This window comes from Monodelphis domestica, chromosome X (genome assembly GCF_027887165.1).
Source record: "Monodelphis domestica isolate mMonDom1 chromosome X, mMonDom1.pri, whole genome shotgun sequence".
NCBI classification, from domain to species: Eukaryota; Metazoa; Chordata; class Mammalia; order Didelphimorphia; family Didelphidae; genus Monodelphis; species Monodelphis domestica.
In genome coordinates, this window is record NC_077235.1 from 25681811 (window position 1) to 25694988 (window position 13178).

The 13178-nt window shown below is 38.6% G+C and overlaps 1 protein-coding gene across 11 annotated transcripts in view; it reads right to left on the bottom strand.

The window, feature by feature from the left end:
* Positions 1 to 13178, bottom strand: part of LOC103106019 (connector enhancer of kinase suppressor of ras 2-like) — a 526863-nt gene that overhangs the window by 314442 nt on the left and 199243 nt on the right. For all 11 annotated transcript variants that reach the window (XM_056808958.1, XM_056808954.1, XM_056808963.1 and 8 more), the window contains exon 3: positions 372 to 574. In XM_056808958.1, the coding sequence (XP_056664936.1) occupies positions 372 to 574 (203 nt within the window). The remainder of the gene's footprint in view (positions 1 to 371; positions 575 to 13178) is intronic.

The window sequence follows — 13178 nt, forward strand, 5'->3', positions numbered from 1 at the left end:
TGGCATATGAGAGTTGGAAGTGGCCTTCAAGATCATTCTTTCCATTTTAGAATTGAGATAGATGAGAGAAATGACTTTCCTAAGGTCAAAAGGCTCGTGTCAGAGCTGAGACTCAAAGCCCAGTGTCTTCCATTCCATCTACCTTGTTTAATGAGGAAGCTTGCCCATGCTGCAGTCTGGCCCTATATCCTATAGAAACCTGAGCCTAATGGGAAGAGGCATTACAAAACTAAAATTGAATGTACGACATCAGAGGTTATAAAATGTCAAGCAACTGACACATTTCTAAACTCTAACCTAAAGTGGGAAAGACAGACAGCCAGTCAGCCAGAACTACTCTAGGACTTGAAGGATCATAAGCTTAGAATTACCTGTCGAGCCAGGCCAGTAATTTCTTGGCGACACCAATCAGGTCAACCACGGCAGTGAGACAATTATTTGGTAGTTGTCTCAATGTTCTACCATCAGAGAGGCCACTCCTCCTTCTTCCAGCTAGAAAGCCCTGGAGGCCTTTTGCAGCCACATTAAGTCTGTGGGCAAGTGCTCTCAGATTTTCAGTTTCTAGTTCATGGTTCTGAAATAAAAAAAAGGGGTGGGGGGAGAGAAGGCACAAGGTTAAGCACTTCTTTGATATATTTACATGTTTACGTAGATCACAGAATTGGAGCAGAAAGGGATCAGATTATGCAGCTGAGGAAACTGAGACCAAGGGAAGGGAAGTGACTTGTCAAATATTACACAGGTAGAAACAGGTTCTCTGACTCTACACCCAGAACTCAGTCCAGAATACCATGCTGAATCTCTAATCAAATAGGTGAATTTTAATTTCAGCCTTACAGAGCCACAATAACCTAAGACAGTGATGGCAAATCAAATTGACAAGGTATGGGAGTGATTCTGGAGAGAGGACTAGAAATATACTGGGGGTGGGAGGAAGGAAAAGGAAGTTCAGGGAAATGTATCTCACACAATTAGGGCATATAAGTAGATTTCTACACGAACAAAGAGGAGGGGACTGAGGGGAGCAGCTGGCATTGGTCAAAAGAAGGAAGAATACACACACATACATATAGCTGAAAACAAAAATATATTATACTCAATAGGGAAATAGGAAGGAAAGGGGAGAAGGAGGGAAGGTAAATTAGAGAAAGGATAGATTAAGAGAAGGATTAGTGCTAAGTAAAATAAACCAAGGATAATCAAAAATATTTATAGCTCTCTTTGTGATGGAAAAGATTGAGAATTTAAGGGGGTGCCCATAAATTGGGGAATAGATCAATAAGTTAATGGTAATGGAATACTATTGTGCTGAAATCCCATCAGCATAATGACTGACCAGAATTCCAGAGGACTAATAAAGAAACATATTACCCACCTGCTGATAGAGATGAAGAACTCAGAATTTAAAATAAGACAAATATATTTTTAGGCATGGTTTATGTGGAAATTAGTTTTGATTGACTATATATGTTTGTAAAGGGTTTTGTCTTTTGCTTTGAGGGTGACTGGGGTAGAAATTTGAGGTCTTGTTTAAAGCAAACAGGATTTTTAAAAAAGTAATATAATAGAGAAATGTTATGAAAATGATAGTCAACTTTAGAATAGCCACAATAGCAGAGTAGGGGAAGACATGACGATCATAGGCAGGGATGATAATGATGCAGTTGTGCAGAAGAAGATGGAATCAAGGGTACATATGAAGGATTTGGCCTTGATGAGAAGGTCTGCCTCTTCATTAGAAACTGAAGTAAAGATGAAATGAGGAAATGATGGGGTATGAGGTCAAAGAGTTGAGAGACAAGGAGGAAATTCTGTCTTAAGAGGATGAATTGTTTTGATTTTTCAGCCAAGTATGACTTCAGCCAAAAGGGGAAGGGAGGGGTGGTATGAGAGAGCCTTCAGGAGAGAAAACAGTGTTTATAATAGCCATTGGAGAGAGGGGAGAGAGAATCAATTAGATAGCAATAAAGAGATTGCCTTGCTTGAATTTAGGGCCCAGTTGGGATTAGACAACATAAATTTGTAGCAGATTGCGTCAACACAGTTGTGTGACTTCCCCTAGTTCTGTTCAGTTGTACAAGTGGGACTAAGGTAGGCTGATAGTGGGAATCATCCAGTTTTGGGATTTGGCAAGACAAGTGGTCAAGGCATTTGAGAGTAGAGAAGATACTATAAGAGACACTATTCACCAAGAGGATGATACTGGGAAAGGAAGAGGATGTAGTTGAAGCAGAGCTGATGGCCTGGGATGGTATAGTGGGATAGATGGTTTGGAGGTCACAGTGATGATGAAGGGGACTTTTAGGAAGAATTAGGCATAGGGAGAGAAGATTACAATCAGATAAAGGAGTCTCACAATTCTTTTTCATGGAAGTTAGGAATTTGAGGATGATTGGAAAATGTGGAAAAAAAGCAAGACTGTTTTATTCAAAATAATGCACTCTTTTCTTCCTCCACTAAACCTTTCACCAGAATTACTAACAAGCAGAAACAGCAACTGACTTGAATTTCCATTTTATTTCCTCTCCCCAAACCCAGGAAGGTAGAAATGTTAACAAGCAGAGAAAAGACTTTAGGGAAAGGACAGGCCAGCTAATCAGTCCCTGAATAATTGATAGGCACTATTCTACTAAAAATAAAGGTTTCTAGCTACAGACTATAGCTTAAACCAAATTCCTCTTGGCTTGGCTTATCCTCAGTAGAAATGGTCAGCATCTGCCACATAATTTTTGTTTGGAAATAATAGAGATGAACATGCTTTAAAATGTGTTAAATATTTTTACAAATACAAGGTAATACTACTATTATTAGATCTTATTCTGTGTCAATGTTTCTGTCTCACCTGTAGTTTTCCATTTTGAAATAATTTTAATTTATTTCCAAAGCTGATGTAATGAAGGCAGGCCCTCATATTTGGTAGTTTAATGTCATCTACCTATGTTTATAAGGGAAGAGGAATTTTCTGCTTTCTACTCATCTGGGTACATTTACAAGTGATTAAAAAAGAGAGACAAATGCTTGTCCCTAGACGAATTACATGTTTCAGCCCAAAACTTCTCACTCAATAATTATTACCTACTAGGCTGCAACCATTTTGAAGTGGAAATATAATATATTATTATTTGATAAAGGAAATATCAAACAAAACTATAATGGTAAGCAGAATATTTACTACATCAAGTTAATGCATAGAAAAATAAGCTTTTATTCACCCTTTCATATTCTATTCCTAATTAGATTTATAAATGCATACTTTCCTTGAAAATCCTAATATCATTGTAGAAGTCCTATAAAAAAGATTAAGTATCATATAAACATCAGTTTTGCTTTGGTCTATTTCAAAGGGCACAAAACTAGGAATGCATTTTCCCATCCTGGAAATTTTATCTAACATTATTTATTCTTGTATAACCTCTACAGAGAGCATAATCCTTTTCAGAATGTAAATACAACATAAGGCATGCAATTTGGGCAATTCATTCAGAATAAGGGACATGGGGGTACTTTCCCTCTAATTTTTGTGGAATATATGCCTAAGAATATTCTTTAAATAAAAAAGAAAAGGGTTTATTCATATAAAAAAGAGCTCACCATGGAAATGCTAATGCAACATTTGTGATCATTAATAATATGCAGCCAATTGTTTTAGGGCAAGCAATCAAAATGAGAGCCAGGTATATTTTTCTACTCTTCACACATCCTACAAAACCGAATTTCCTATGAGGCCAAGAAGGACATATTTTACCAAATGAAACATGTATTTGCTTTAACCCCTTTGAGGTCTTACAGACATATTAACTGCCAAGAGAGGCAATCCCCTGTGTTTCCATTAAGATGTGAGTTATAGGCTTCTCAAGTTATGTTCTGACTCATGAAATGAAATAGATCATCAATTCTTTGCTCCAGTTGACAGTTAGTTCTTTTCTCACAAGTATATGGTCTTCATTAGCCCTAGAGAGTAGAAGACTCAGAAGAGCTGATGACAATAATAGATGTTGAAAGAAATGTCACACATTCGACTTGCCTCTCCCCTCAGCACTAGGGACAGTGTTTTCCCCACACATGCCTGCAGAAAGCTGATTCCTCCTCCAAGTTCTCTCCCTGGTACTGGTAGCCTTTGTGGGTAACATCCATCTGCCTCAGACAGGAGCCAGGATGAGAGGCTTTAAATGAGTGACTCCAGGAGTTACTGTTCTGGTCCCAGAACATATCTGTCTATTGAAACCTCCCATCCACACAATCTCAGAATAAAAACAGACTTTTAGGAATGTCCTTAAAGTTCACAAACATAGTATCTCATTTGAGCCTCACACAACTTGTGAGTTAAGTGCTTGAAGTATTATTCTCATTTGATAGATAAAGAAACTAAGTCAACAAGTGAAATGGCGTCAATAGTTGCTCAGTTCAACCAGGAAAACATTGTACACCGTAACAGCAATATTATGGAATGATCAACTGTAATAGACTCTGCTACTCTCAGCAATACAATGATCAGGACAATTCTGAGGGACTTAAGACAAAGAATGCTCCCCATATCCAGAGAAAGGAGAGTCAGAATGCAGAGGAAAGTGTACCATTTTTAACTTTTCTATTTGGCTTTGTGTTTGGGGATTTTGGTTTTATAAGATTATTCACTTACAAAAATGAATGATTTGGAAATATATGTTGCACAATAATACATGTATAACCTAGATTGAATTGCCCACCAGCATGGGGAGGGAGAAGGGAAGAACGAGAGGGAGAGAAGTTCCATTAAATAATACAGGAAAACTTGTGTGGAAGTTTATTATTATATGAAACTGACAAAAAAAAATTAACATTTTAAAATAAAAAAAGAAATAAAAAAATTGCATAGCTCTAAGTGGCAAAGCTAGAATTCAAACCTATGTTTTCTGGACTCCAGGCTCATTCTTATCACTACAATAACGTGTAATGTAAGAGTGGAAAGGCACTATCTCTGAAACTCTTTTCCCAAGGTGGGGGGAGTTTACTAAACTGTCCCACTTCCAAGTGGCTACAAGTTTGAGAAGTTGCAGTTTATTCTGCTTCCAGGGAAATCTGAAGAACCCTTCCTTTTTTAACAAAAATTTTATAATCCCCTTGATATGGGGGTACAGGCTTCTCCTAGACACCCTAAACCCCCAGATGGTGTGCCAGATCAGAGTGTACATAAAAGACTCATTTTTCCTTGCATTCCTACAATGCTAGAGAAGGTGATTTTGAGCCCCTCTGGCCTCTCCCTTCATTATTGATAAGCACAGATAGGCACCTCCCAGCTTGCTGCTGCTGATAAACATCTATTTGATATCCCAGATATCTGATTATCCTCTAAACTGGACAGTTCACCATTTTTATCTTTGAGCCATACCACCTGCCCCACCTCGGGTTCGAGAGACCCTGTAACATGCCATCATCATCCTATCTCTAGTCACATAGGCCTTGTTGAAAGGGTATAAAGATCTCAAAACACAATTCCTCTAGGAGGCAGCATTCCACCCACTCTGCCTCCCTCAGCCATCCAATTTGACTTAACCATTTGACTTACATTCAAATGAATAGATCTCTTTTACTTTTAAGCTAGCTATTGGAGTTTGACAAGGGTAACCTGTCCCAAACTTGGGGTTTCACTTCAAATTCTCTCCCAGAACACCCTCACCCAGGGATTGGAGAAATGAACTAAAAATTAGACTCTAAACAATTCAATTAAATAATATATCATAGGGAAGGGAAAGGAGAAGGAAGGAACAAAGGAGAGGGAAATAAAGTCAAAATTTGTGGTTTAGACCAGTGGATCTAAAATGGGTTGGATAACATAATCCATTAGGGTTACATGGGGGGAAAGATTAGCACTATTTAAATTTTTATCTAAATTAAGATAAATTTTTATTAATTTTTAGTATATGGCTAAACACTGGCCCTTCACTCACTTGGTCCATATATCAGATGGTCACATGCCCAGTATGCTACACAAGGAATCATGAGGGAAGAGGGAGTTCCATGATATAAAAGGGTTAGGAGTGGAGCTAGGTAGGAAGTGACTCAACGTTTGTTGTAAGGTCAACAACATATTATAATGTATGGTGGCTTATCCAGCCCCGTTTAAGTAAATTGATGGATTGGGTTGTCTAATTTTAACTAAACTAACTCTCATAAAATGGATGGTTGCCTTAAAAAGGGTTCATGCAAAGAATGTGTGGAGTAAAGAAAATACTAATGGTGTAAGTACAGGTGAACAAAACAGTGGTCTAGCTGATGCAAGCCTGGTAGAAATTCTCTGACAACCACCTTATGAGGTTAAAAACAATGAATATCTAATCAGATATAACGAGAAGTCAACCCCCCCATTCAAAATGATCAAGCTTATTTGAAATGTGGATTTAGATTCACTATCATGAACAATGAACTTCACACTAGAGTGTGCCTTGAGATGTTAGCTAATGAGAGTAGGAAGCCATCACAATTAGTAAGGCATTGAAAAATCAGACTTTTGTTGCTGAAAATGATTCAAGTGTGTCACCCATAAAAACTCTCATAGCTGCACATTTCACATTTTTAAAAATTGGAAACAGAACTTTCTAGCCTATTTAAAAATTTCCATGGGTAAAGTTTCTATGGGTTTTAAACCAATTGGTTAAAAATATAAAAACCTTCCAATTAGTGTATAAGAATAAATGATTGACAGCAAGAAGTTGGAAATTTACTAGCTGAATCATAACAAAAGATTTTGCATAATTGGTGGATAGGTTTGAGGGGAAAAAAACCAAGAAACAAAAATCACAATGTGAGTACCACAATTTAGAAAACACAGTTTATAGTGATAGGGAAGAAAAGGCAGAAGAGAGCTATGATGAAACAAAGAAGGAATACAAAGAAAAGAAGTTCAGAAGTAAATAAGCAGGGATTTTTTGTTACCGTAGTGTTTCTTTTAATATATACTTGAAAAAAATCAAACCACATAACAGTTCAGTTTCACAGATAATCCCTTTTTCTATTCCTTGAATGTTGGAATGTTCATGCTTGTAGATGATTATGAAGTTTATAATTTTAAAAAAAGGAAACTGTATATAAAAAGAACATATATAAAAATGCCACTATCTAGGATTTTTATAGCTACAGTTGCCAACCTTCCCCTGGGAAGACATTGCTTGCTAGAGATCAAAGAAAAGCACATATAGCTATATTGGCCAATGGAAGTCTTTCCCCTTTAAACTTAGAACACTCATTTGTAAAATGGGAGAAATGGACTGGATGGCCTCTAAGGCATTTTCCAGCTCTGAATCTCTAACTCTAGGAAGTTTCTCCCTTCCCACCAAGACCACAGAACACCTAGGTCTGTAGAAGCTCTAATTCCCTAAAATAAATGTAGACTCTTCTCTTTAAAGGATCAAATGTCAAGATCATTCTTGGTTTTGATCCAGTTGGTTTGAGAGGACAACAACAAAATAATTCCTTAGTATACTCTGTCTTCCACTTACTTATGAAAATCTACTGTTTTGCTGTATATCCCTAAACTATTTGTAAGCTCTGTCCAGATTTCTGAAATTAGGACAGTACTCAGCCTATGTGAAGGACTCTGATCAGTCCTCTTTGATTATTTTTCTCAGAGCCCCCAAAGTAACTCTGACAAGTAACTTGTGCAAGAAGGGGTTGGCCACTAAAATTAACCAGACATGCTCTGAGTGAGGGATACCAATGGACAGGTCAAAAGTCTCCAGCATGTTGGGTGGGCTCTCTCTAGGATATCTATGGGAGAAGATGGACAAGGGTCGGAAAGGATGAGAATATAAGGGGGGAGGATGCTAGGTGACATTGTGGTTAGAGTGTTGGGCTTGAAGTCAGGAAAACCTGTGTTCAAGTTCCACCTTTCAGCTGGGATTCTGGGCAAGCCAGTAAACCTCTCTCATTTGGAGGTAATCCTAGCACCTGCCTACTGTAAGGATCAAAGAAGAGAACATATCTATCTGTAAGACGCTTTGCAATCCCTAAAGAATACAAAGGTGAGCTGCAGTCTGAACCCCTGGACTATCACAGATATAAATAACCAAGTCAAAAATCTCATCCAAGTTGGATCATTTCTAATCAGCCTAGTGACAGCTTCTATTCTTGTTTTTACCTTTCCTCCCTATCATTTTCGTCATCAGAATGTAATTTCACTTCCCAAAGAATATAACTAACAAAGGTTAACTGAATCTTACCGTGCTGTGAAATCCTGCTGCCTTTTACTTGCCTCAGAGGGTAATCGGGCCCTGTGGCTTATTGTACTTGAAGAGCAGAGGTGGGGAGAAAGGAACAACAGAAGCCCCCCCTGGGAACCACACAGTGACTACACATGTGGATAATGATGGAATGGGGAGTGGTCTCGGATGTTATTTATAGGGCACTAAAATGCCTTTTCCCTCCACTTCTCTCCATCTTTCCCCCCTCCCCAAGCCTTCTACCCATTAGGTGAGCCTTGAAATGCCATAGTTAGAGATCCATTCCTTTGGCTAAGGCTTTCCCTATTAAAAATTCAAATACTCCTGGAAATAGTAACACTGTAAGCCTCCTCAGTCATTTCTGCCTCTATGTGAATTAGGTGATTAGATACTTTCCTGGGAGCTGGTTTTGATTCAAGGAGAAGAGAAAGGCGCACAATGGCACTGCAGGCCTGGGGGAGGGGCGGAGGCATACTGAATGGGGGAAAGGATACATGGAGAAGGGAGGCTGGGGGAATGCCAACATCTACCTCATAATTTTGCCTAGAGCCAGCCCTAGGTACATACAAATTAAATCAGAAGGAGAAAGATTTTTGTCCTCATGTTTCCAAGAAGCAGCATCACAGACAATAACATTAATGAAGGAGAATGTTTTTCTGAATGTCTCCTACAGTGGCAGAGGGCAATTATACAGGAGAATTTTTTCAAAAGAACATAATCCAAGTCATAATCCATATGGTGCTGGTAAATGGCAAACTCCTATTAAAAACTTCCATGTTGCAAAGTGATTATCTGACACAGGCTGCAGATGCTTAACTGAAAAGTGCCTACAGAACAGTAATATTTTCTAGAAGGGATCGTTTGGATGGGGGGGGGGGTCAACTCAACAACATACGAAGTCAGTGACTTTCAGGTAACTTTCGAGGTAACATACCGTTCCCAAAGATTCAGTCAAATTGCTCAAACTCTACAAGAAAGAAATGACACAACCAAGTCCAACTTTGTCCTGAGCTAAGCATCAGTGAAGAATGAGGTAGCACAAGATAACTCTAATTCTGTTTGGCTGAAGAAATTAGGGGCAGTTGGGCCCAAGAAATCACCAGCTTGAGCAAGCCACGATGTTGTCATAGCCAGCACGGAAAAAAGGAAAACATGAGCATATGTGCTTTCAGAGAAAAGCTAACTGAACTCACATAATGGGCTAGATATAGGACAGAGAAAACATCACAGTCCATACACATTTTGCACAGAGAGAAAACCAGAGAGGTGCCAGCCCCCTATCAGACATTCAAGCCAGAAAATTCTGTTATCCTTGTCTCTTTCTCGGTTTCCCTCTGTCTGTGTATCTGTCTGTCTTTCTTTCATCTTCCTTTCAATAAGCTACAAGATCCTGTCCATTCTTCTTTCATAATGTCACTTGCATTTCTCTCTGGTCCCAATTTCACTCTTCTAGTCTCGGCCCTTACCTCCTCACATCTGGACTACTGGAATGGCTATTTAACTGATCTTCACACCCCGATAGTACTACATAAAGTCTGTGCTACTCTTCTTATGATTCTCCTGTTATCTCTTCCAAATCCTCTTTCATCCCTGATCACTTAGGGCAATCATTTCTATTCTCCTCTTTGGTCTCATTCTTTTTCTACTGTGGGAATTCCTATAGTATTATTCTACTTCCTCTTCTTTCTCTCTCTCTCTCCCTCTCTTTCTTTCTCTGTTTCTTTCCCTCCTATTTTTTCCTCCTCTTTCTTTCTTTCTTTCTTTCTTTCTTTCTTTCTTTCTTTCTTTCTTTCTTTCTTTCTTTCTTTCTTTCTTTCTTTCTTTCTTTCTTTCTTTCTTTCTTTCTTTCTTTCTTTCTTTCTTTCTCTCTCTCTCACTCTCTGTAAATCTTCTACAGAATTGGCCATCTTGTCCCCTACCCAGGATATAACTCATACAGATCTTAGGGATTATAGAATTAATCTAAGGAAACTTTCACAGAAGCCCATTACAAAGTGCACTGAAACAAATTTTGCCCAACATCCAACTTAAACTCTCCTTGTTTCATTTTAAGTTTATTTTATCCTCTTGGCTCCTTACTAAAGATGGAAAACTGATGGTCATCTTCCTCTGTGAACTCTTTCCACCCCCACTAAAGACTGCAATTAAATAATCCCTCAAATTTCTCTCCTCCAGGCAGAATAATCCCACTTCCTTTAATTTTACCTTGTAAATCTTATTTTCCAGTGTTTTCATTATTTGGGTAAGTAACTCTCTTTTCAGTCTTGTCCAAATTTCATATTCCTTTTTTTTGGTGTGAAGGCTAAAACTGCAAATAATTCTAAAGGATGACCTCAGTTCTGACATACAGTTCTTTATTTATGGTTCCCAGTATCATGTTTATTTGCACATATATGCACATGAGTACACACACACACACAGTTTTAGAATTATATTCTTCTCTTGTTCAGTGTGTTTAAATAAGATTACTTTTCATTCTAATCTTGTATTCCAAGGTACTATTTGCCAACCATACCCTGACACATCTCAATATTGTACCCAAGACAGTGAGGCTGATTATTATCCTTTCATCCAAGTAGGCCATTGATGAGAAGGTTAAAGAACACAGGAAACAAAGCTAAGTAAGGCTTTCCTGTGCATCTTCATTGTTGACAATGGTCACCACTCTGGGAGATCCAACTTTCTTCCAGTAGTTCAACCGTGTCAAATACTTTAACAAGCAACTAGGAATAGTAATCACCAGAATCGTTATAAAGTAAGTTCCAAATTCTGAGAACTTCCAGGAAGGTTTTGGCTTCATAAAGTGTAGCATGTCCGGCTGGTGCAGTAGGTGGGGGCCTATATACAAAGAGCTGTTTCACATTAAATCCTGGAATGGGAACAACTACAAGTGTTGAGGAAATGGCCATCTACCATTTCCATCTAAAACACTCACCCCCATGGTGTGGGATGCACTACAGTCAGCCAAGATCAGCCAAATGAAGTCCAGTCAGGAAGTAGATGTGTTTCTGGGGCTAAGAACAGTATGATTTCAGGGGTGAGAGAAAGGCAGATGAACTCTATCAAGACCTGCCACATATAGAATGGGTGCAGACATACAGATTTCAGGGAACTTAGAGAAGATGGTCCGAGGAAAATGGGGAAAAAGGAAAATGTGTACTTTGGAAGTAAAATCTTAGGGGGCAATGTTGGTTTTGGAGTCAGAAGACCAAGGTTCAAATTCTGGCTCAGCCATTTACTATGCTTGTGATCTTGGATCACTTTACTTAGGCCTTGGTTTTTCTCATCTACAAAATGATGTGATTGGATTAGATGGTCACTAAGGTTCTTGCCAGAAATCATTAAACATATTTTTGCATACATATGTAGCCAATGTGTTGGTTACAGGGAAAAATATCCTTCCTTTTCTTCAATAACAAGTCTGGGGCTAAATGATAAGAATAATGATACCCCAGTATAAAGAATACCATTCAAAACTGGAAGATCTTGAATAGATATTGGCAGTGTATCAGGAAAGATAACTTCTAGGGAGGCAGCCTGCTACCATGGAAAATAGTGGGTACTGGAGTTGTGCAGAGGACCTAGTATCAAATACCATCCCTGCCACTTACTACCCTGTCTTCCTTTGTTCAAATCATGAAATCTCTTTTAGTCCCTGCACCTGTACTAGGGGTTAGACCAGAAGACAGAAGGTCTCATGCAGCTCCAAGTCTATGACACTAATCCTGAACTCAGAGAAACCATCTCTGGCTCCTGCCCTTGCCGCCATTGTGGTGGTCCCTTCTATCTTGGAGGTCAATGTTCTTAAAGGAATAACATGATTAAGGAGAAGGCTTATGGGCTAGCTCTTTCCTTCTTAGAATAAAAGCGAAATGTTATGAAAGATGGCATATAGAAAGGAGAGTTAACAAGGAACTCAAATGCTTTTTGGTAAAAGAAAATGAGTGCATGGGGAGACCACAAAGTGGAAATTTACTGTAATTTAGTCAGAGTGAAGTTGATGGCTGAGGGAAATTGTTAATGAGCACGCTAAGGGGGACTGTTTTAAATGGCATTTAGTCACACCTACACTATTGACTTAACATTTAGCAGTTTTGCTTTCCATATTATAAAATTAACTAAGGTTTCAGAGTTGAGTTTATACTGCCCTCCTCCATCAGGCTAAAGGTAGAAAAGATGCTTGTGAAGTTCCAAACTCCAACTTATTGTGAAACGTTTCTTTCAATGTTTGCTCTTGCTTTCCACTGACTGCTGCCATAGGAAGCAGCTGCAAATAGTGAAGTGATGGAATTGGGAGCTCCAGGGCTTTTGCAGTTGGTAGATTTTTCAAAATGCTGAAATAATAAGTGTATGTTGCCAGAAGAGTGAGGACAGAATAGCACTGAATGGAGAACAATGGGTTAGAGGCAAGCTCTAGGGGAAAGCATATGACTCTACTATCTGGCTATTATTGATCTTAAAGATAAAAGGCCAAATCTTTCTTTTTCTTTGGGGAGGGGGGCTGAAAGGGGGGAATTTTTTCACATATATATGTATCCAACTTTCCAATTATTGCTAAGGTACATGCTGGAATTATTAGGACAGACTTCTTACAATTCATGCATTTTTAACTAGCCATTTAAAGAGGAAGGGCCTGAGACTCACGAGTGCTCCATAAAATGGTATCTTTTGCACCTCCAAACAGGTTGAATAAGTTGAATTCCATTTAGGCCCCTCTAAGCAAGAATCTATGCAAAACTGTAGGAGCAAATTATGATCTAATTGAAACTCTCAAATGATGAGCCTAGACATGGACTTTAACTGACCTTAGCCAAAGCTCCCTTTATGTCAAACTTGGTCCTCAAATGGTTCTGTGATTTCCTTGAGTTTATTTTCCCTCCCATGATGTAGATTGCAACCTATCTATGCCTTCCCATTCTGTGCAGCTCAACTCTTGTCTATATTCTCTGTAAATTTAACACAAGGAATATTTCCAATGTTCTG